General features: G+C 37.8%; 1 protein-coding gene across 1 annotated transcript; it reads left to right on the top strand.

Moving 5' to 3' along the window:
* Positions 1-2,195: 2,195 nt before the first annotated feature.
* On the top strand, positions 2,196-24,695 carry LOC139130956 (apoptosis-inducing factor 1, mitochondrial-like). Its single transcript, XM_070696812.1, has 16 exons — positions 2,196-2,354; positions 3,327-3,469; positions 4,254-4,419; positions 4,989-5,125; positions 6,734-6,864; positions 7,303-7,393; positions 8,184-8,268; positions 8,999-9,075; positions 11,773-11,881; positions 13,276-13,383; positions 13,608-13,696; positions 14,645-14,785; positions 15,190-15,332; positions 17,293-17,446; positions 19,480-19,887; positions 22,961-24,695. The coding sequence occupies exons 1-16, from the start codon at positions 2,264-2,266 to the stop codon at positions 23,030-23,032; spliced, it is 2,145 nt and encodes a 714-aa protein (XP_070552913.1). The 5' UTR covers positions 2,196-2,263; the 3' UTR covers positions 23,033-24,695.
* The last annotated feature ends 327 nt before the right edge of the window (positions 24,696-25,022 follow it).

Genomic DNA, 25,022 nt, shown 5'->3' with positions numbered 1-25,022 from the left:
AGGGCAAGATATCTTAGGAACTTAAGGGTCTTTTCCCCCCAAAAAGCTGACATTTGTTACAGGAGTTAGCAATGCATGCAATCTCCTCCCCTGCCCTGAATGCTACCTTCTTCCAGTTTCAAACCACGCGAGAATTTTTGCAAAAGTAATGATGCTGATTGTAACATGGGAAGGCCGATTTTTACATGATTTGCCCACCATAGATTTACTTAATTTTGACAATATATAATCCGAGCAAAACGATTGTTATTCAGGCCTTATGATTTCCCTGCAAGAAGTGGACCATGCAGATTCATTTCAAAGTCAAAGGTAATAGCCGCCAGTTAACTTAAGGTAGTATGCGCCTCGAAAGTGAATTCTTAACTTTTGCTCAAACTTTCCTAAATAATTATTTCAACCATTCTCTTTCAAGTTCAAAATCCAGAATAAAATCGGGGGTCACCGTGCAAATTTTTGTACTAGAGAAACCAATTACCAAGATTTACCGATATTTGAAATTCAAAGGTAATAGCCGCCATCCCTGTGTCAACTCTATGTAGAAAAATAAAATTTTCGATTTTCGGAAAACTAAGACGGTGAAAAGTTTTCTTACACCTGGTAGATCAGAAAAGAATTGTAAAAGTTTGAGAGTCCGAATATCTGTCCCTGAGGCGCACTCTACCTTAATATATTGCTTGATTTATCCCTGAATTTGACACTTGTGAGAATAAAATCATGTTTATGTTTCCAAGAAAGACGGATGGGATTGATTTTCATCATTAGAACAGCAAGTAGATTTCTTTTAGTCCTGTGCTCAAAAATGTCAAGCGGCTGCGATTGTAGTAGCGCCCTCGTACGACTGATCTTTCGGATCCGCGTGAAGGAGTTGTGCTCGTATACACTACCATCTGTACTATTCTCAAATTCAGTTTAACTTCGATCAGATCCTTCAATCTGTTGGTAAACTTAAATGAAGCAGGGTAAAACTTCTTGGCTTCGACATGCTCTTCTGCTTCATTTGGTTCGCCATCGTAATAAAACCATTACTTTGTGTTCAAAATCTGCCGAGGTCGATGGCTTGAAAAAGCTTGATTCTTGTTGTAAGAATATGCCGGTTAAATTAAAAAGAAATTTAAAGCACTCCGGATCCCATCAATCGGAAAATCACTCCATGAGGGAAACTCTGAATCCCATTAAGCATACATAACATGCACTAAGCATACTCATTTTAAAATGTACTCGTTCCCCACTGTAATATCATGGCACTTTTCAAACTAATGACTATCTTTGTCCTGTCTTTGCACAGCCGGATATCGGACACTTCTGCATCACAATTAAATCACCGAAGGTTAGGCCTAACACAATCAGACGTTTGATAATTTCCTACCATGATAATTTCTCTCAGAAATGTGGGTATTTTTTCAACTTTTCAAACACAACACTATGCAACGTAGTCTATTGGTATACCCAACAATGCTTACTTCCCAAGCTATCAAACTTGCATATTGATTCCAACCACTTGAAATCCGAGTTCACAGGAGCTTTGCTTTCCTAACAACGCGATAGCACAGTGTTGGATGGCATTAGGCCTGATAAGCTTATATATTGTGACGAGTTGATAGTCAAGATGTTCACATGCCGTGTTTTCATGTTCAAAAATTTGAAAATTAATTTTTTTTCTGAATTTGCTCTGAATGCACATATTTTCGCAAATTTTAACTTATACCATTGTCCTTCCACTCGCGGATGCAAAAAGACTATCTGTTTAACGTCCATGGTCCACTGCATGCGGGACTGTGCTTTAGGGCCTAGGCCTACACGTTTTCCAGCCTGCCGTCACGAAATTGTTTATTAAACATTTTGGGATTTTACGCAGATTTTGTTTTTCTTTTGCCCTGCCTTTCATTCTTTAGCTTTCTTTTACGTGCTTGTTCACAGTGTTCATTGACATGCTGTCTCAAGAGAAAATGCGTAGTTTTCTGGCAGCGAAGAAATTGGTTCCCATGATGCAAAGTGATAAAGCCCTCTAGCTGCGCAAGTAATTTTCAACTATGATATTTCACCTATACTTTATCGTATTTTTCAGGTCAGAGTTTTGTATCTCTTCCATGTATAATTTTGTATGATGTAATTTCATAAGTCAAAACAATTCTGAGCGTGCCTTCATCGTTAGAGGTTAAAATTAGCTGGTGTAGTCATGAAAACTATGCTAGAGGGTCTATTATAACCTTTCACCTTTGCCGTACTGACTTCTTCAGGTGGAAAGGTGCAGCGGCTGTGCGATATGTATCGCTCAACAAGTGCGATTCTAAGGAACGTGAGATCTCTTCAGAGGGTCTTCTATGCAAGAACACAGCAGAAGATAAATGATTATGGTATGCATTTAGTGTTTATCAACTGACCATCACCATTGCGTCTGGCATCAACAAACGTGGAACGCTGGATTATACACGTGACCTGGCGGTGTCAGGCCTCCGTCGATGCCCAAGCTAGTAACGCACGTATTCCTTTCGTTTTATCTAATTTCACCAGTAGGGTGACATATCATATGTAAGACCATTGCAAAAGACTTACTCGATGTGTCATTAAAGTCTATGGCCCTAGTCAACGACTGTCCCTTGAACTTTGCCCATGTTTTCCGATAATCAGTCCTGTAATAAGGCTGTATCTTTGGCAATTCTCCGATACTGTGCAGAATATGTACCGTTTAGTAAAGCGTTTGTAGCGGCTGAGCATCGTTGCTCTGAGAACAACGTCCATGAAATGTGCAAAACCCAAAAAATTACTATAGTAATTAATATGATAATTCAGTTTTTGCCAACCCTTTCTGTTTAGACATGTTTGTCACAGCCATCGATTTTCACAGATGGAACTGTCAGCCGCTTGTTTTGTATGGTTTCTACAAGTTTTTGGAACATAACTATGAAAAGTATCAGAAGGAACAACTGAAAACGATGATGTAGCATACTCCTTGATTGCATCACAGACTTGCAAACTACTAATTGTTCAGTGTATACAATCTGCATATTTACTCATAATATAAATATTTTGAACAATTCATAGTGCAGGCAAAGAAATTCACAGCAGTTTTGTGAACAGCCAGTGTATAAAAACTGAGAGAAGTTCCAGACAGTAAATACAGTAATATAAAATGTATGATAATTAATTTGTGATCACATGACAGTGATCCTGCCTCCACCTCCATGCTTTGCTGCAGATACTATCACAACATCCTTGAAAGTGTTTTCATGTTTGTGTACGTGTATTTGTTACACAAACAATCACAGGCGCCATTCAAATTATTGAAATGGGCAATTTATGAACTTCAAAATCATTCCCTATACCAGGGTTTCTTCATCAAGTTCATGGGAAGCAAAGATGTCCACAGTTTCTGTGCAGGCAGATGTCAACGCAAGGTGCGGACAAGACTGGTCAGAATATAGTCATTGCTATTGGAGCGGCATCTCTGCTTGCTGGAGGTGCCTATTATGTGAGTATTTGCCAGCTTCCTGAGTTGGGTTAACCTGTCTTTGTGTGTTCTCTTGTCCAAAATGAAAAACCCAGGCGTGAATATGTCTGTTCAAAATAAATCTCGCTGAATGGAAAACTTGCTTGTATCACCTCAATTTTGCTAAGGTACATTATAGTGTATTTTTTTAAACCTTGTTTAATGAGGGTAGCCTGGTAAGCTTTGGTAAGGATGCTTATCTTCCACAGGGCCCTCAATTGAACCTACAAACTGACACAAAGCAGAACTACATGAAACATGACAATCAAAGCCAGCAAAATACAATGCACAGAAATAAAAGGTGAAGTAAACCAGTGCACAAGTGAATTAATGCACACACTAAACAACAAAATCAAATAGACAAGAAAACAAAACCTCAAAACATTTAAATTATTCCCAATAAGCTTTAAGGTAAGAAGTCTTACAACTACTTGATGAGTTACTAGATCTAATGTCCAACGTATGACTATTCCACTGTTTGCCACTGTTTACAGTAAAGTCTCTGTGGTATCCTTATTTGTTGCACGAAACGCCAACAATTTTTGCACCTTAGATCTTGTAACTTTTCCATGATTAATTCCGTACATTAACATATAGCTGTTGTTGACAGCTAAGTTGAAAAAACCTCTGGTAGATTGATCTTTTCTAAATTATTTGATGCTATCAACTGAAGAAAGGAAAACCTTAGCTCTCCAAATTTCAGAAGGAAAATTCTCCCTGCTTTCCAGAATTCCCCAATTTTATTTTTGATGCCCGTTGTATCCAGGTATACACAAATCACGGACAGGATAGTCAGAAACTACAAAAGACAGAGGAGGTTACTCCGACACCTCCAACCGTCAGTGAAGTCCCTCCACCCCAGGCAACCACTGAAGAGACAGCGGAGAGTGCCCCTGCCCTGTCAAAACTGAAGCCTGAAGATGAAGGATGGGGTGAGTTAATTGGCGAAGATTTGATTTCTAAAGACACAGAATTACATATACAGTTGGAAGGATGTTGCACTAGAAAGTTTCTCATTTGTAGTCTCCCAAGATGTTCACACCAAGTGACAAGCATACAAACCATGCACACAAAACTGACCTTAACAAGTAATGCAACATGTAATCCATAAAATATCAAAACTGGTGTCTGGTTCCTACATAAGTCGATGCTTAATTTACTAGCCATAAAGCACTCTTTCATGTTTTCCCATATACTATGATGAACAATATTTCTATGTACCAAGTCATAGTGAAAATTATCTTATCTATGAAACGAGTTTCAGTGCCCATAGGTTGAAGATAATGTTATCAGTGGTTTAACAGCATGGGACTAGTAGTGATGGATCTTTTGTCGTACAGCATAGGCTTTTGATGGTCAAAATACATATTCCGTAGAACAAGTGTTTACCAAATGTACAATGTAGTCCAATAAATCCCTTTTAAAGCAGTGCAAGGCTGTTTGGTAGTCAATTTAACCACAGAGCAGTTTTAATTTGTATCCATTCTTTGTTTCTACCCAGTACCACCACCGTACAAGTACCCAGACTACGACTCGCTTCCTGATCTGCCGGGTCACGTGCCGTATTTATTGATTGGAGGAGGTACAGCATCGTTTGCAGCGTACAGGTCCATCAGGTCAAAAGATTCCAAAGCACAGGTGAGGTATACTCTATATTGAAATTCAAGGTGAGGTAGACAGTATACCACCTTAAAGTTCAAGGTTATATTTTGGAAGGACTGTAAAGAGTTCCCCAGATCATTATGCTCTACCAGTTCACAAGAAACGAAGCTTTCTGTAAGGACTGATAAGAGGTGACTCTAGACAGGTTAATGTAGGAAATGTTCGATATGAAAATGTTACAATTGTGCAGCCTTTACGTACACATTTATGATGCAGGGATTTGTAAAATGCTGCAACTCAAGGATTGCAGGGCAACCTGTTGAAAGAGGAGCATAGAGTCCGAGTACATACTCATCCCTTTGTACCTAACCATGCACTGTCAGGGCTCGAAATTAACATTTTTTCCTGGTAGTCCACTTGGGCTACCATTTTCTGAAGTTGGTAGCCCAGTGACAAAGGCTGGTAGCCCATGCATTTTTGGTTCATGGATATCTTGTTTCGTTAACCAGACAAGAAAACGCTATTTTCCAAGATTCTGCCCATGAAGTGAATTTTCTAGTCATTTGATGTGAATATTGCACACCTTTAATACCTTAGGAAACAGGTATAATGGACGTTATGCAAATTTTGATAGTCGTCATGACAACGACACGACCTTCTCAGCACTGAGACATACTGTAGCAGGGCTAAAAATAGACCATGGGCTTTCTGTAGGGACCAGGCATAATTTCTATGTAATTGGGATTGATACATTATGATGAAAATGCGACCGTTACGAAAATACATTTTCATTGTCTATCATTTCCTGTGCCTATCATTCAAGTACAGCAGTTCAGACATAGAAACTGTTTTGTAAAGTTCCACCGCACGATCGTCTTCGTTATTTGCATTACAAAGTCATAGTCTGGCCTTTCTATGTCTAGCTGGGTTTGACTGCATCTAGCTGGTCCCAAAGTGACAGGCCGGACATGGTCATGCCAAGTACTGACTGAATTTCAGGTCCCAAGCTTTGGTAGTCCGTGTGGGCTACCATTTTATGAATTTTGGTAGCCCCAGAGAAAAGTTGGTAGTCAGTGGACGCGGGACTACCGCTAATTTCGAGCCATGCACTGTGTACAATGCCTTCAGTATTTGTGGTTAGCTTAACACTGTATTCCATAATTTGTCATTCACAAGCATTTAACAAATTACCTGGTAGAGAAGATTTCCCTTCAGTAAGTTAGTCAGGAAATAACTGCAGACGACACAGATGTTGTATTTGATTGTCACAGCATGTGATGTGCAGTTTAATGCACACATGTTCTTGCATTCTGTTTGAATCACCATTAAAATCTTGAAAGGACATGGTTTTTTAGTTTTCACACGTGTACATTTTGAATATTTTTTCAACATGAAGCAATTACATCTGTGTGAACTAGCTTGGAAGGCAGGCGTGAGAGCTCTGTATCTATAGTGTAAATCTATAATCATCAGTTTCATTGTTTCATTACGCATAGACGTGGCAGGTGACTTGGCTAATTTCTACCAGGGTAGTTTCACCGTCAACATGTCTGTTTTATAAAAAAACGGTGGACCCAACCACACATACGGAATCATTTACAGCATTGTCAGCAGTGTTTCAAATCGTTTTGACTCACATTTCAGATACTCATAGTCACAGAGGAGGAAAACCTACCGTACATGAGACCTCCATTGTCTAAAGAACTGTGGTTCAGTGAAGACAGAGAAGCCATCAAGCAACTCAAGTTTAAACAGTGGAATGGCAGGGAGAGAAGGTAATTACTGTATTACTGTGTTTTTGTGTGGGCTTGTTTATATGTGTGAATTTCAAAAAGGAAACTGTGACATTTCAAGTCAGAACCAGATTGATCAGAGCATTGCTATCTATCAATCCAGGGAAAATGCTTCTTGAGAGTAATGGACAACATGTCCTATCAGGAAAAACACATTCTAATTTTGTGCCTCTCTAGGTTCCCAGTCTAAGGGTCTGAGTCTGACTCTTGGGAATTTTTGTCCCAGTTTTTACTAATCAAGTAGTTCGACCACAAGGAGTTTGTCTTCATCTTTGACAAGAAGACAAGATGTTCATCGAATATATTAAGCCCTTCTTGGATAAGTTTTTCATATCATATCATGTGATTGTAATGACATTGAAACCTGAAAAAGAGCATCATGGTAATTTCATTTTGACTTATTGATTATTCCAACCACAGCATATACTTTGAACCACCTGCATTTTATTGCCAACCTAAAGAACTACCGTACAAAGAGAAGGGTGGTGTTGCCGTGGCTACCGGCAGAAAGGTAAGAGCGTGAATTATTTGCAACCACCATGGTGCTTGCAGGGACTAGGTGAGCCACAGAGAAATACAGAGTGAACCGAGAAAGCTGTAACTTCTCACAATATTTTGTAAATCACAAATTTTTCATTTTTTTAAAGTTTGATACATCACAGCGTATCATCTTTGTAGAAAACTTAAATGCCGCTTCAAATGTTCACCAAAATCGAAAAGAAGTTACTTTCACTACTGAGTAGGAGATGCCACACTGTCCGTTTCACATTGAAAACTCTGTCTGACATTCAGATCTTCAATATCTACAAGTGTAGCACTCACCTTCAGGTCATTTACAGTGAAAAAGTTGACTTGCGGGAGTTATAGTTCTTTTATTGTCAGTGACATTTGTCATTCACAAAATACAAAACTTTTTTTTTCGTATTCTTTGTCGAAAGAAACCGTTGTTAGGATACCAGTAAACTGACAAGCACATGGTACTTAGAAATCTCCAGAAACATTGAAACCTAGATTATGAACTTTCAATCGGTGTTATGATGTGAAAAGTTAGGATTGCTTTAGGTCAAAATTAAAAATACCCTTTGTGGATATCCAGAGGATTTCTTACTTGTTAACAGAAAAATAGTATTATCATATTTATGAGTATATGTCAATACGGTGACACAATGGAGTGTTTGCTGCAGTTTGAGATGGGAGTCCATTATGCAAGGTCAGTTTAAAGTATGACTTTTATCGAGATACTTTCCTTGTATTAGTGAAGTTTTGATTCATAATGAGGATTTTCATATTCTACCTTTCAGGTAGTTTCCGTGAATCCAATGGAGAAGAAAGCATATTTAGACAATGGCTGGGAGATATATTATGATAAATGTCTGATTGCCACAGGTAAGTAATATCACTGAATCTTGGCACCAATTTTGTTGCAGTGTATCCTGTCACACAGCAGCCATTCAGGTTTTTGCTGTCAATCCTCCCTCGCTGTAATGGTCTGAGCCATTCCCATTGTCATCAGTGGCTGTGATCAACTTTAAAAAGGAGTGAGGATGTCAAAGTTTACTGGGAAGCAAATTGATCATCACTGACAATGACACCTCAATAAGGACAAATTGTAAACATTTGTCTCATAGTTTTATAATGTATATGTAGATTAGTTTTATAATGTATATGTACATTCATGCTTTGATTTAATTTTGGAAAGTAACATTTCCAAAATGTGTCTTCTGCCATTTACTGTAAGATACAAGGTTTACCTCTGTCACCATTATGGTTTGTCCCAATCCTGCAGGTTTTCTATAGAAAAGTTGGACATCTCCATGAGGGAAAATGGGGGTGTACTGGGTTAAATATTTGCCTACTTGCCAAATTGTTACCCTGTGATGTCCTTTTAGTGGCAAGCCGTCAGGCTGAAATTATCAAGTACTTTGCAATAAAAAAGTTTCCCAAACCTCAGTTAAACCCGCAGTCAGACTGGCAGAACATTTTGCTATTCCCTTTTACATCAGGTTGGAGGATGTCTGGCATCAGGATGTAATATTTCAAACCAGTAGTTTTTGTAGTCGTAGAATTTGACTTGTTTATCAAAATTGAAGTAAGATCACTTACACCCCATTTTCAGGTGGAGCGCCGAGAAATCTACGTGCCTTTGAGAAAGCTGATGAAGAAGTGAAAAAGAAGACGACGCTATTTCGTGGAGTAAGTCTGAAATTATGATTCAAAGATATAGCAAATTTAAGATTTCACATAACCAACATGTAGTACATTTACCCAGGGTGACCAATATTTCAAATTGATTGAATTCATTTTGACCACTTATGTCACAATAGTGGAAGACTCCTATGCATGCTGTTACCGGTGTGATCTTTGTAGTTTTCACAAAATGTGAATTTATGCTATTCATCCGTGTTCTTTGGATTATAAAATCCTTCGTGAGTTGTGAGAAATCCTTGAGTTGATAAGATAGCACACTTTCAACTCTATAGATCAGGTTTCTTTCAATCTGATGTTACTATAAGGCTTGATGTTAGAGGGCCGGTACAATGTAGCTGCAACTTTTGATAATTTTTTCACTTTTTGTTTCGCATGTCAGTTGCAAGTTCTCATGCTACTCCCCAAAGCTTGTCAAAACACCTGCTATTTAGCTTGTCAACACTGTGTCTTATCATGTAGAGTGTACTGTTATTGTTTACAGTTGAATTCTAGTCTGGACCAGAATTCACTTGTCAACAAAAACAATGCAGGTTGCACATGCACAGGCTGGTTGACAAGCTGGAAACACTGTATCTAATTGAAAAAATTCATCAAAAGTTACAGCCATTGGCCCGTGAGGGTCACATGGTTAATTCTACAATGCCATTCAAAGCATGTCCATGTAGGTTTCCAGATTGTCTCCCCATGCTTCCTTCAGGTCTTTGCATTTTCAGTCTAAATATTTAACAATTCGTCACTTCACCAAAAAGAATGGAGCTCAAGTATTCTGCCAACGCTCAGGCAATATGTCGGTTTCGAGTTGTCAGAAAACGCACGAATTTTTAACATCGGTCGCATGGGGGCGCTCGAGATTTTGCAAAAGTGAGGGCTAAAAGTTTAGTCATGGAGGGAAGTCGCAACATCACGCGTGAAGACGTCCGCAAAATGAACATGAAAGAGCTACGAGAATTTTTAAAAGCAAGGAAGATTCCCCTTTCCAAAGCTAAAAAGGCTGAGTTGGTAGAGCTTGCTGAGAAATCCATTGACCTTGGATTAGAAACTAATGTAAAACATGTGAAAGAGGCTCCCCACCATACTATCCAAAATGGTTTTTTTTTGTGTCGAGTTTGTGTTTGATTCGTTTTGAATATGTGTTCCTACATTCTTATCCGATTGTTTGTGTTAATAAAAATGTTTGTTTCGTTTCGGATATTTGTAGGGAAGTTTGGATTTGTGTGTACGGTAATATTTTGTTCGTGTGGGGAAAGCTTATGGCGAGACGCAGCCGGGCCTATGGTGTGACAAAGTTGATAGAGTGGCCCTTTGATGCTTGCGTTTCGAAACCCGAGTGTGGTTTCTCATCAGTCGCAGTGTAGATTCTTTCCTTAGTTTGTGTTTGTGAAAATTTATTTTAATGCATTTTAATGATCTTGCGCTTCGAGTAGCGAGGCAAGTTCCCGTTTTACATGTATTGGCAAGATGCTGACATCGAGACTGTTACCGTTTCATTTAGTATTATAATAATCATCGCCCTCGAATAAGGTCGAATATTAAATGTCTCTCACGCTTATATTTTGGCAATGTGTCCGTCGAATTTGGCAGAAAATCATACGAAACGAGAGATTTTGAAGCAAATTAAGTACCAGGTATGAATTTTGAGAATGATAGGGAACGATCGACGATTACATTATAGATGAACTTGCTACTTTTCACAGTAAAATCGAACGTCGAAGATGACATGGTGCATAATCCCTATATATAGGAAATATAGTCATTTGGATTCCTGACATACTTTTTCTCAGGCATATGTACACACTCCTTATCCACTTTGATCTCAGGTGTTTCTCTTTCTTAACATCGGGGAAACGGTGGAAGGTCATGCTATTCATCCATGGGTATTTGTCGAGTTTTCCGGCTTTGCAGTAAAAGTTTGGCATAGTCATCCGGCTTTGCAGTAAAAGTTTGGCATAGTCAAATGCTTACGGTGACTACAGAGCAGATGAAAGTAGACTAAACTTACGTTTTGGATACGGAGTCTGTGTTATCGCAATGTACGCAGACCGGAGTCCAGAAAGTAGCCCTCACTTCCGGTCAAAGGAAGAGCGCCCTAGTGGCGAAAGCTTAAAATCCTTAAATTACCGTTTGGCCTTATGGTAACTCGAAACCGACGTATTTGCTGTAGAATTTTTATTTCCTCTAGGCTCCACATTACTTGTGAATCAATGCTGGATTTCTGCACGGTTGAATGTTGTCAAGGCTGTAAATATTTAAAATACGGTCAACTTAGCCATTGGACATCTAGACCTTGTTTCTTGACGGACATTCTACCAAGGCCAACTCGACAGATAATCCAAACAAGAACGTTAAGTAACACTATGATGGCAAGAAAAAGATAAGACACAAAGGCTGACCTAAATTTCACTTAAACAATCTACATTTGCTCATTTTAGGAATTTGTAGTGTGGGCAAGTTAAGTGACCATTGGCATTCATGAGCCCTCAACGGTTCAGTGTGTGGAATTTTTCAAATAAACCATTCATAGTGATTTGAAATCTAGCAAAATATACAGCATTCTATCTGAAGCGAAATTCCTGAATTGAGTCACATAGTTCAGACATCTTTGGAGATAGAGGGCGCACTACCACAGTCATCTGTCAGCTTCTCAGTGTGCATGAAAATGACATTCTCATCCTTCTTTCACAGATCAAAGATTTCCAGAGCCTTGACAGCATCACCCAGAATATTGAATCGATTGCCATTGTCGGCGGAGGCTTCCTGGGCAGCGAATTAGCATGCGCCCTTGGAAAACGAGGTAATCTCCGAGTCAGCATGAATGCTAATTTATCGATAGATATACTGCAAAGGCTCGGTAATTTCGGAAGTGCAATCAAAGGCAAATGTAATTAGTTTCCAGTTGATTCATCATACTCCTAAATTATGAGATTTGATCGCTTTGTGCTTCATGACTCACACACTTTGGGAGATGCAGTCTTCAGAATTTCCTTCGTCAGTTGCCTTCATTTCCCATGAAATGCCTTGATTTCAAGAAGTAAGGTCAGTGCCCTCCAACCACAGAATACAGTTACGCTATGCAGATCCATCGAAGATACTCTATAATTCATTGAAAGTTAGTGGCTGAGTGGTATTCTGATAACATCACTAATGTCAGATTCCTGATCTCGATGTCGCCTGTAGATAGGTCTGTCTGGAGTCATCTCCCATGAAATTTATAATATTACCATTTGTCTTTTGCAAGTCTACATGTTTCTCACCCAGTGATGATCTTAAAAATGTGCCTTTCGAAAGTTACTGTACGCTAAGCATAATAAAAACCCTCCAGTCCTCTGATTTGCTTAGGATCAGGTCAAATCAGTTCGATTATTGTTCAACTGCCAAATTATATGTGGAAAGACTACCACTTGTTCAAATCCTCCATGTTCCATTTGAAAACACTACATAATTTTCACTATCATGACTTGAATATGGACCGGCTGTTATGCAATATTTAATAGACTAGAGTGTTTAATCAAATCGTTGCTCTTGTTTTGAAAATTTGCTCATAAAAACATGTGCAAATTCAGAATGTATGGATACCATGAAAATTCTGGGAAATGAAATGTACTTTAGCTTTGTGAAAGTTGATAATCTACCAGCAATATTCAAAAGATTACATGCACCATTAAAGGTATACTGTCACCTGTTCCAACTTTGCCACAGTTGCCATGGAAAGAGAAAATCTAACCAATCACAGATTTTAAGTGGGTGGCCGCTTTTTAAAAACAGCGTCCTCACATGGGCAATTTGAATACCGAGGAACGCCCCTTTGATAATATATGGGCATATTTAGATTACAGTTGACTGTATACCTTTAACAGTGCCAATTCTAGCAAAAATGTCTGTGCTACCATGGATCTTATAGTTTGGACAGATACATGGTGAGCAATGCTTTATCCGTCACTTTGTCAGTTTTTGTTCTTCTGAACCAATTGGCTGTACAGCAGTTTAAGAATTGAAATAGATTTCGCCTGTATTTAACAATCCTGCATGTTGACACTGCACATTATAAAATACATGTGGCAACTGCACCTGCAACTGCTGTTTCTGATGACAGCCTGAGATGCATCAGAGTGTAGACCAGTAAATATCCAGTCAAAGGAATGAAAAATTATTTGCAATATGACGTTTTACTTGTTGTCTCTTTCCCAGGCAGGGACACTGGTTTGAAAGTATACCAGGTGTATCCAGAGAAAGGTAACATGGCCAGGGTACTTCCTGAATATCTGAGTAACTGGACCACGGAGAAAGTCAAAGGAGGTGAGTGTTATCAAAATTCAAGATGGACTTATTACTTTGAAAATGCTCGGACATAAAGAGGCTGTTATTCAAATTGACAAGAAAGATGGTTTGGTATGAGTTGCACCCATGACTTTGACTTATATTGTATAGCTATGTTTTGTGAATGTGTTGCCACAAGCTTGAGTTTGTAATGATTGATGTCATTTTTGATCCTGTTTACTCCGGTTTTTTTTCACCACCAGAGGGAGTTGAGGTCATGACCCAAGCAAGGGTCAAATCAGCTAACCTTGATGATGGCAAAGTGGTGATAAGTATGCACAATGGAGAACAGGTGAGTCAAAATCTTGAACTACATGTATCAGCAGTCAGTCATTAAAAATGTGAAGTTCCATTCAATGTAAATTTCAAAGACTAGAATTAGAAAGTAGATTTTTCATCTTAGCCTTGACAGAGAGGTCTCTGTGTTCCTTTCAGCATCATTTGTACCAAAGTGACTCCATAACCATTTATCATAGTCCCTCCATCACCATGATGGAGGGACTGCATTCAGAAAAGAAAAAAAGGGACTTTTCTAAATATTTTATACTATGAGATTTGATGAAATTAGCACCCTTCACTACTCAAACAGAATATGTATAATTCACATTTAGGACAGATATGTGGACTCTCAATTTTCACGACACCTTTCTGGTGCACTGCTTGTGTAGGTTCAATTTGAAGCTCTTGCGTAAATAAACTTTTCACATGTTTATTTTTGTGAAAAAAGAAAATGTAATTTTCCTCAATAGAGTTAGCACAGGAATAGTGGTTATCTTTCATTTCAAATGTTGGTAAATTTTAGGTAATTCTCAAGTACGGAAATTTTTATGGTGACCCCCAAATTTTTCTTCATAATTTTAAAAGAGAATGGTTTAAAATTACCATGAGCAAGTAAGTATGAGCAAACTTTCAGTCACATTCAAATAAGTTGTGTTGTTCCACGCTTTGTTGAAAAGAGCTATAAAAGTCAGTGACTTTGTTGTGCTGTTATGTGATAGAGCTATTCATCGACAACAAGGTCACAATGTCATTGTGCAAAGCAAAAAATTAATTCATTATGATTCCATAAGCTCTACTGAAATGATCCCTTAGGTTGATCCTTTGTGAACAGAAGTTCACTGTATGTTACTCTGTGTGATTTTTTTTTTTTGTCCAGTGATGGTAATTCCAAAATGATAGAACAAGATAACAGACTTGCTTTCTGAAAAGAATCTTCAAAAGAATGACTTTCTTTTGCTAGGTCAAAGTTGATCATGTGATCGTGGCAGTTGGCCTCGAGCCGAACACAGAGCTTGCAAAGAGTGCTGGTCTGGAAATTGACGATGTCCACGGTGGTTTCCGGGTCAACTCTGAACTTGAAGCCAGGTCTAACATCTGGGTGGTGAGTGAACAATAGAATATGTGATTTAAAATTCATTCTGATTGTGATTTGTGAAGTTTTTCTTTGTCCAGCTTCCTTTGTGTTGTTTGTGAAATTGAACATTTTTTTCAGTTGATGGCATGAATTTTATTCATAGCCTGAAATGACTGCTCTGTCTACAGTGCTTTTGTCATAAATATTTTGATTTTGCTGAAATTATAATTATTGTCATCTTGTAACGCAACTCATGGAAAAAGTCAGACACACTAGCCCACGCTTGTCAAAGAACATTTCTATAATTACAATGCTGAAAGTACCTGCTCACAGTGTCATGCAATGCATAAGTACCTTAGAAACCTAAGATTTGTTACGCAAAAAGTGACTTTATTATCATTGACGCACTTTCATTTGCTGTCTGACACAAGGCAGGGGATGCGTCTTGTTTCTATGACATCAGACTGGGTCGTCGCCGGGTGGAGCATCATGACCACGCTGTTGTCAGCGGAAGACTGGCAGGTGAAAACATGACTGGTGCTGGCAAGCCATATTGGCACCAATCCATGTTCTGGTAGGTACAAATTTTGAACAGTGTTTTGAAAATTTGAACAGAGCTCATCAGCAGGTTGTTAACAGGTGGAGGTAATGGTTACATGATAAGCACCCTTGTAGTCAAACTTATATTGTTGCTATAAGAAAAATACGGTAAACAACAGCAAATGACAAGTTACTGCTAACTATAAAATCTTCGTTACATGCTCCTTCGGGGATGAGTTGGTGACTTCCTATTACTAGACAAATAAATATTCACATCTTTGGTAACTGTGGCATACATGTAGACCTTTTGCTGAATCGAGAGCATAAGTGTTTTCCTTTTAGACAATAACTATACCATACATAAAAGTGGTTGACCTTAGAAGCCAGAAGGTATGCAATGTAACTTAGTAGGTGATGAACATACAAATATGTAACAGTTTCACAATATTTCCTATAAAAAAGAAATTTAAAAAATGACAACTACCAAAGCTCTTCGTAGCGTCAAGTTGCTGCTAAAGAGCCACAAGCTGTAACTTTTGATGGTTTTTTTCACTACATGTATGTCAATTGCAAGTTCTTCTGTTCCTTTAGCATGTTGAAACACCAGCTTGTCAACACGTCTACACTGTAAACTGCCTCAACATTGTTCACATTTGAATTCTAGTTGGGACCAGAATTCACTTGTCAACAACGTGTACAGATTTGGTTAACAAGCTTAACGCTGCATGTCTCAACACACTTTGGGGAGTAGAACAAGAATCTCTAATTGAAAAACAAAATCCCCAAAAAAGTAAAGTAACCATGAACAGTTACTAGCTACTGTCCTTTTAAGTAATTTTTGTAACCTGGGGGTTTCCTTTGAAATCCTTGTTCTAACTTTTGTATATCAATGCACCTGCAAATGCCAGTTCTCTGTTCATTCACTGAGGGCGCTGTATAAATGAAAGAGCCCTCTCCTTACCTGTGATATTTTTAACTTACAAGACGTGCGAGATGATAAGTCACAGTAAATGCAATTCCCCGCAGCAAGAAAGATACCAGTATAGGGCTGCTAGAGTTTCGTCACACAATTAAAGATACCTTAAAAGACCGGCTGTGATATTACTTGTATTCCATCATTGTCAAAGCCAGCCGACAATTTCCACATGGAAAAATTTCAAGGTGATCATGAGATGCTTTCTGAGAAATGAAAGGTTTCCATTCCCTAAGATTGGATATGTATGTCACTGTGGCAAAGAGAAAGAAAATCATTGTGTGATGTCCAAGATGATGTACTTTCTCTATATCTGATCTGAGACTTTTATATCCTCAATAACCCCAGTCTGATGTCATAGAAACAAGGCATGCTCCCTGCCTTGAGTCTGACAACAAATGAAAGGATGTGAGTGGCTAAAAAAAGGTCACATTTTTAAGAAATAAGCACTTTTGCTTTCTTGAAATGCACACAGTCCCAATATCAGAAATATGCTCAATTACTATTTGTTGTACAGTGAAAATGAAATTATTAAAGATAACTGTTCATGGATAAAACTAGTATGCCCCTTGAAAGTGAAAGACTTATACTTTTGCTCAAACTTTCTTTAATGAAAGTTTCGACCATTCTCATGCCGAATCAAGAATAAAAATCAGGGGTCACAACGCAAAGTTTGGTACTAGAGAAACAAATAAACCAACATTCACTAAGATTTGAAATTCAAAATGACTGCCATCCTGTGTTAACTCAACAGGAAAAAATAAAGTTTTGATTTTTTGAAAAACTAAGACTGTGAAAATTTCCGTTTTCACACACAAAAAAGCTTTAAAATTAGCCCCTAAAAGTAGTAGACCTGAAAAGTATCGACAAACTTTGAGAGCTTTAATGTCTGTCCCTGTTGCACATTGTGCTGTGAGGATTTTGTTGAGTTGATAATACAAATTACCAGTTAATGTTCCACTTGTTATGTTCAGCAATGGACACCTGATTATGTGTGTGCTTCTCTTTTTTCTACTTACAGGAGTGATCTTGGACCAGAAGTGGGTTACGAAGCCATCGGCATCATCGACTCTAGTCTGCCAACCACCGGTGTATTTGCCAAGGCAACTGCAAAGGACACACCGAAAGCCGTCGTCGAGGAAACGGGAGAGAGTCTCAGATCAGAAACAGAGAGTGTAAGTCCTCTGGCTAGCGACATTTTTCGTTTTTCAGAAAAAAACATCTCACTGAAGATGAGCTTGAATTTTTTGATTAGGAAAATGGTCACCATGATGGTGATTTCTTACAAAACAAATTATTCAGTATAGTGCCATCGGGCTAGAGTCATTGAGAAAATAGGAGCGTGTCTCATATCAAAAATAGTGTACGTCATGCGCATTGTACAATGATTTTCCATCTCTGTGCCGCTGTGACATACATGTCATCTTTGCAAATGGAAATCTTTCTCTGTAAGCATCTCAAGATAACCTTGAAGAACAGCTTTAAATTTTTCCATGGGGAAAATTGCCAACTCATTTTGACGGTGATTGCATGCAAATGCGATATCATAGCCACTCTTCTACGGTATCTTTGTTTGTGTGATTAAATTCTAGCAGCCCTATACAGGTATCTTTCTTGCAGCAAGAAACTGCAGACACTCATCCAACATACCTGTTTAAATTCTCGCAAAACGTGACTCCTGTCAACCTGTTCATGTATGTAGGCTGCACAAACGACCTAGTTTTCAGTATGGGCCTTAAAAACCAAAAGTTGTCGAAATCCCGGCTCAAACTTAGAGAACACTTTAAATTGTCTTGTACGATCAAGAATAAAAATCAGAGATCACAGTGCAAAGTTTGGAATAATAGAAACAGGTTACCAATATTTCAAATTTACAATGGCCCTACACCCTGTATTAACTCCGCATGGAAAAATTAAATTTTCTCTTAAACCCTTGAGCGCTAAAGTCAAATTTTTGTCACCTTTATAAAATAAAGCTTTGTCAATTTTTTGAGATTTTTTCCAAAATTTTGACAAAAAATTGCAGACAATGAAATGTGATGTCCATTTGGTCCAAAATTATCAAGACAAATGTAGACAGATTTATAAAAATTGGTAAAATGTCGCAGTAAAATTTTGGCGGGAAAAATTACAGCACTCACAGGGTTAATGGAAAAACAAGCGAGTGTAAATTTGATTAACTCACTGAGTCCAAAGAAGCAGAAGACCAAAAAAGTATTGTGAAAATTTTAGTGTCTAAGTGTTCCCCATGGCGTATCAGCTGTTAGGGGCCACTTCACTCTCCTTGAGTATGACTTTGTCAGTTTTTGTTCTACATTGATGAGTGAGTCCTAATTTTGGATTTTGAATCATGGCTGGGATAGCATTTGGAAAAAACACATATCCAATTATGCCCACAGGTAGAAGAGAGAAAGAGAGCACTTATACATTTTATGGATCCATATAAACATGTATGATAGGCAGTTGCAATTAGATCTTTGTAAGGGCCTCTCTGGTGGTTTACATTAAAATGTCTTTAAAATCAAAATTTGGCAAATTACTTTTGTGGAGATGTTTTGCAGAAACGTGTGTTGTTTTTCACCGAATTTACACTCTTATTTAGGCTGACCTTCAAAAATCATTATGGCTAAAAAACTCTTTTGTCAGTTATTTTTGCTCTGCAATTTTTTTGCCTTTTGGACACCCTCCCTCTAAGATAGAACAGTCCATTGCTAATGGCTTCCTAACTAAACTGCGCACTCTGACCATACACTTATCTTTCATAATCACATTATGCATAAACACCATTTGAGTTAATGATTCATGTTAATAAAGGTGTATTATTTTCTCCAATGTGAAAAATCCACCAGAAAGAGCCAGTGTGTTTTCCTAAACCCCCTTGCCATCAAGATTTGGTGAAACCTCACAGTGTGCAACTGGCTAGTTGGATATGTACATGTAGAAAAAGATGTGAATGGGACCAATTTGCAATGCAGTTATTTAATTTTCAATTGTTCACTTTTTAGTAAGTGGGTTGTAGCCATCACATAGAGAGAGAGACCATTTAAATTGTGTGTATGTGTGTGTGTGTGTGTGTGTGTGTGTGTGTGTGAGAGAGAGAGAGAGAGAGAGAGAGAGAGAGAGAGAGAGAGAGAGAGAGAGAAAGCATGCATTTCAATTGTGTGATATAATGGTTTTAAATAGAGACAAATCTATATTGCTTCTGTAGGCTGTTGTGGACCAGACTGCATCAACTCCAGAATCTGTGGCAGAAGCAGCCCCGGAAACCGCTCAGGAAGTGGCTGTGCAATCACCTCCAGAAACAGTGCCTGCTGAACCAGTTCACGAAGCAGCCACCACTGAACCCGTTCCAGAAGCCTCCCCTGCAGAATCAATCCCAGAAACAACAGAAGCACCCGCTGCAGAGGCAGTGTCAGATGCTGTTGCAGAGCCTGTGACAGAGGCAGTGGCAGAGGCGACACCTGCACCAGAACCAAGTGAGGAGACACCGCCAGTGCCAAAGGCACCGGAGGTAGGGGAAGACTTTGGCAAGGGTGTCATCTTTTACATGAAGGACAAAGTGATAGTGGGAATGGTACTGTGGAACGTCTTCAACAAGATGCCAATTGCAAGACAGGTATGTATGAAGAATTTTGCAATTAGAGTCACTAGGTCAAATTTACATATGTACACGTACATGTATGTGTCTATGATGAAAGAAGTGTGTCAGCCATGTTTACTTCAAGAACATCTGTAGCACTGCAGAGTTATGATAGTGCACTTGTCCTCCCCCGTAATCCCTCCAAATGTGCAAATCAATGATTGAAGATGATAAGACAGGTGATTGATTTCATGCTAAAAGGCAGGTGATTGATTTCATGCTAAAAGGCAGAATGCACTACGGGGACAGATTTTTCAGACTTTTGAAATTTTGCAATTATTGGCTGGTCAGTAACACATTTAAACATAATTGATACCTGTGAAGAACAATAGAATCCCACACCCCGATTGGCTAAGAAGGAATGTCTCAAGTCAGTTTGGAAATATCTGTATACTTCTCATGTAAGACAGAAACTCCCCCATGAGTTTCAGAACTACCATCTTAGACGTTATGTGTTTGTTATTATTAGCTACTATGTAGTCTATAGAAGCTAATGGGATGGGTATCTGTCCGGCGTCTGTCGTCAGTCTGTATGTATGTATGTATGTATGTATGTATGTATGTATGTATGTATGTATGTATGTATGTATGTATGTATGTCCGTTTGTGAGGTGTCCGTCCACTCAAATATCTTTAGAACCACAGTACTTACTGATTTGATATTTGTTGTGTAGATGAAAAATATGATTATGAGAAACTCCTTTTTTTATTTTTTGATATTGTTGAAAATATGCAAATTAGCGCCAAAAAAGGCGTTTTTGGTAAAAAATCTTCTTCATAACCGCTGGTCAGAAAGCTTTGTTATTTGGTATACAGGTCCCTAGGGATAACCCAACTTAGATTTGTTCAAATTGTGATGAAATATGCAAATCTGTATTTTTAAGGAATTTTTTTGTCATTTTTGGTCAAAACTTTATTTCATCAAAACCGCTCGTCTGACAGCTTTGATATTTGGTATACAGGTTCCTACATATGATATATTGAATATATGACGAAATCTACAATTTTGTATTTTTGGTGCAATTTTTGCCATTTTTGGTCAAAAAATGTGTTTCTCAAAAACTACTTGTCTGATACCTTTGATATTTGGTATACAGGTCCCTAGGGGTTGTCTTAGTGTGATATATTGAAATTTGATGAAATCTTCAATTTTTGTATTTTTTGGTCAATTTTTGCCATTTTTGGTCAAAATATTTGTTTCTCAAAAGTTACTCATCTGATAGCTTTGATATTTGTTATACAGGTTCCTAGGCTTTATCTTAATGTAATATATTGAAATTATGATGAAATCATCAATTTTGTATTTTTGCAGCTAATTTTGCCATTTTTGGTCAGGCCATCCTGAAATGAGCTATCAAAGATATCCACCTTCTTCATCAATACATGTGTCACAAAAAGTTATTCTCTACATAACACAGCAGAGCTCTGTCAACTGTTGGGTCGCTTGTTTTTCAAAACCGCTGGTCAGACAGCTTTAATATTTGGTTTACAGGTCCCTAGGATGACCTTAGTAAGATAATTTCATACAGTCAGGAAATACTTAATTTTGTATCCATGTCTATAGTAGCTTCAGGGACTTTGTCCGTATGTTTTTTCTGATGTCCTCTTAGTACTGGCGTAAATCACAGTAATTAGCTTTTTATTGCAGAAAACACCATTGCCATCAATGACTTTCTTCATTTCTATCATTCCCCTTTGAAAAACATAGTCCACATTTATCCACATCAAATGTTGAACAAAACATGTTTATACTGATGATTTTTTTCCATCTTCACTGGTGTACATGTACCTCTAACAATGTTGTGTAATGATTACAACCAATTGCATTTGGTGTATCGAAAGACTGATAAGAACAACAGTAAAATCAATGTGGTACAACACTAAAGTCGATGTGTCCAACAATTTTTCAATAACATTTTATGAGGAAAGACTGTATCATATTACACTGTCAGGTGCAATTATCAGCTAGGCAGTAAAAGAGGAATCAACTCCGTCTGCAAAATTTGAAACAAGGCCACAGTGTTTGTTCTTCATTGTAAAAGTATAGTTAGAAGTTTCTTCGAGTGAATATGAAAAGAAATATACAACTCTCAGAAAATGGCAACTAAAACATGACATTCACACATCGTAATCATCACAAAATCTTCACAGCTTTCCATGGATTAAAGGAATCATTAGTGATCTCAAAGGTCCTCTTTGCCAGCTGTTTAAATGTCATGAATCGAGGAATGAGAAACTCCATCCCTTAGAAATTCATGTGCACAGGGAATTTGTGCCTCTAAACATCTGCTGTCATCAAGGGTGGTAGTAATTGTATCTGACTATCTGAGTCTTATTAACAGTTTGCAGCATCACTTTCACAGGGCATTATCCAGGATAGTTATTAGGCCCTTCCAAACAATGAATTTGCTGCTTACAAATGTGCTCACAACCACAGCACAGTGTGTTTTCTGAAGGCTAGATATTTGCCACTCCTTTAATTTGCATTTTGTAAATATTGTTGTGCAGGGATCACGTGACAGTAACTTTGAATAATCTAAATACCGGTTTTTGCCTTGCCTTTCACTGGCTTGTGCATGCATTGTGATTTTGTTATCACAGTTCATGATACCTTGATTTTCAATTTATTCTGGTTCCTAAAATGTCACTTATGGTAAAGGAGACAGCCCTTATATTGTTCATCTGTCAGGGAAAAGCTAATGGATTTGTAGTTTTGGAAAAATTCTGTGGTCAAATGTTGAAATTCATTTTAGATCTCCCTTATATCCTCTTTAATCTCAATGAGTGATGACAAACTCAAGGAATATTTGATAGCAATGTTCCCTGTTTATGCGTTTACACATTCAAAAATGGTGCAAACATGCAATGTATAAAAGATGTGATGTACATTTCAAAGATCTATGAAAGGTGTAATGTTTTAATTAGCAACAAAGACATCAAATGCCTTTTTGTCTGGTATAGATACAACCTTTCCACTTACATGTCTAACTTTTTTCCATGAATGATTATCTCTACTGACACTACTCTTTTTGTTGTTTCGATGATGCAGATACTGAAAGAGGGCAAAGAGCATGAAGACCTGAATGAAGTCGCCAAGTTATTCAATATTCATGAAAGCTGATTTCTCTGGTGACTGGAAGAGAGATATACCCCAGATACCAAACTCCAAAACCTTTTTTGCCATTTTGTGATCGGATCAAAGTTGCGAGAATATTTTCAGTCCTGCCCAGAAGACAGCAGATGGTGAAAGTGCTCAGGAGGAAGGAATGAACAGTCCATCATAGTCGTTTCAGTGTTGACATTGCTGACCAGTAATTGCCTGTTTTATTCTATAATCATTCTACTTTAAGTCTCAGGAGTTAGATTGCCATCCCCTACATCTCTTTGCTTTCCATGTCTGCTAGACACTGTTAACAATAGGTTTGTACTATAATAATTAAAGGGAATAAGAAGCACTAAGTAACACATAACCTAATATGCAAAATAACTACTGTACTTTTCTCTCTGCTATGATGCAAATATCTTTTTCTTTTTCTTCATCATTTTGTTTATGGATAAACATTGTGAATTTCAATGGTAATGTAAAGAGAAATCGTAACATCACACAATAAGCTTTGTAGGGCTTGTAATCTTTACCGGCTATCAAAGTGCTGGATGCCTTCAAACTAATTCAGTCAAGCTTCTCAGTCACTGATATGTAAAAAGCATTGCGGAAATTCAACTAAGTTCAGTGACTGAGTATTATCACCCTGCCTGAGGTAGTGTCATAGCTTTCCCCTTTCAACTTTGAGGATCTCACACAATAACCAGAGGCAGGTCTATTAAACTGAAATGATTAAATAATTCTGTTACCAAAAAGAGATCAGTATGTATGTGTGTTATAGACAAATAGCATTGGTTGGGTGTTTTTGTTTCTCTGAATGAGGAGTTCACACTTTATGTTTTCAGTGTAATACATCAATAACATTCATCAATGTTTAGTGGCAAACACATGGTATTCAGTCCCAAGAACTTCTTTTCAATTTAGGTTGTAAATTTAAACCATTATATTTGCTGTGAGTTTATACCCAGAAACCCCATTTCAATGTCAGTCCAGCTATCAAAACATTCACTTTAGTTCTTGGCAAATTATGTATTTTAAATATCAATCATTGGGAAGAAAGGTTTGCCCAGAGCCAACTCTGTAATTTTACCATTGCTGAAACAAGAACGATTATTTTGGAATTAAATGTCACTTATTTTACCTTGTATAAACTTGCGTATTGGTTTGCGGCCTGACACACCATTTCAGTTTCAAAATCGTCTTCCTTTTCTTCCCAATCACTATAATGAATTAGTATATACTATCTTGAAAAGTATGTACTCGTATTTGTATTTTTTTCCCGGATCATAGATTGAGTGTATGAGGCTTTTTGGAGTGTTGACTGAAAGAGATAATGCAATCATCTAAAAATCAGATGCTTGACTTGTTTTAGCGTGAGCAATTTTTTTTGGACTCAAATTTATTTTATATGCAAATTAAATTTGCATGGTGTGTGTTGATGATCAAGATGTTGTGGTGCAATCTTTTGTAACATGTGCCACTGATTGGCTCATGTGTTCATCAAAGCCATCTAGCTTGATGCAGCCAAACAGCCAGTGATTTTCATAGGATACTGCTTGATGGAACTTCGATGAAATGGTACAACTTGATGTTCTTTATCAAATAAAACTGTTGTTTATTGGCAATTTGAGTACAACAAATGATAATCTGACTGAAATAAAGTCGTTTTTGTGAGAAATAATCTGTCTGAAATCTGCTTTCATTTTTACCTGGTAGTGGATGTAAATGTACTTCTGATTTGTTTGTTAAGATCTCCATCAACCGATAAAATGAATCACCATAATTGAAATTCTACAGATGTATTTGCATACAATCCAACAACATGTTATTTAAATCATAGACAGTAGAGAGCTACTAGTACTCTACTCTCTATGTTTAAATACACACAATGTCCCAAAGAATACTACTTTGGAGTCAGAGTGTGGAAACAATAGCTGCAGTTCTCGAATTTTACAGTTCTGACCACATGTGCATTGCCTATACGACGGCAGTTTGATCTGTAGTTAAT

Source organism: Ptychodera flava, chromosome 4 (assembly GCF_041260155.1).
Source record: "Ptychodera flava strain L36383 chromosome 4, AS_Pfla_20210202, whole genome shotgun sequence".
Classification (NCBI taxonomy): Eukaryota; Metazoa; Hemichordata; class Enteropneusta; family Ptychoderidae; genus Ptychodera; species Ptychodera flava.
This window is presented reverse-complemented; position numbering and strand designations above follow the sequence as displayed.

Excerpts from the sequence above, each read along its gene's own strand:
- LOC139130956 (XM_070696812.1), top strand. The coding sequence starts at position 2,264 with ATGTATCGCTCAACAAGTGCGATTCTAAGGAACGTGAGATCTCTTCAG. Across the intron at positions 2,355-3,326 it reads GCAGAAGATAAATGATTATG|GGTTTCTTCATCAAGTTCAT; the intron begins GTATGCATTTAG and ends TCCCTATACCAG. Across the intron at positions 13,384-13,607 it reads CACGGAGAAAGTCAAAGGAG|AGGGAGTTGAGGTCATGACC; the intron begins GTGAGTGTTATC and ends TTTCACCACCAG.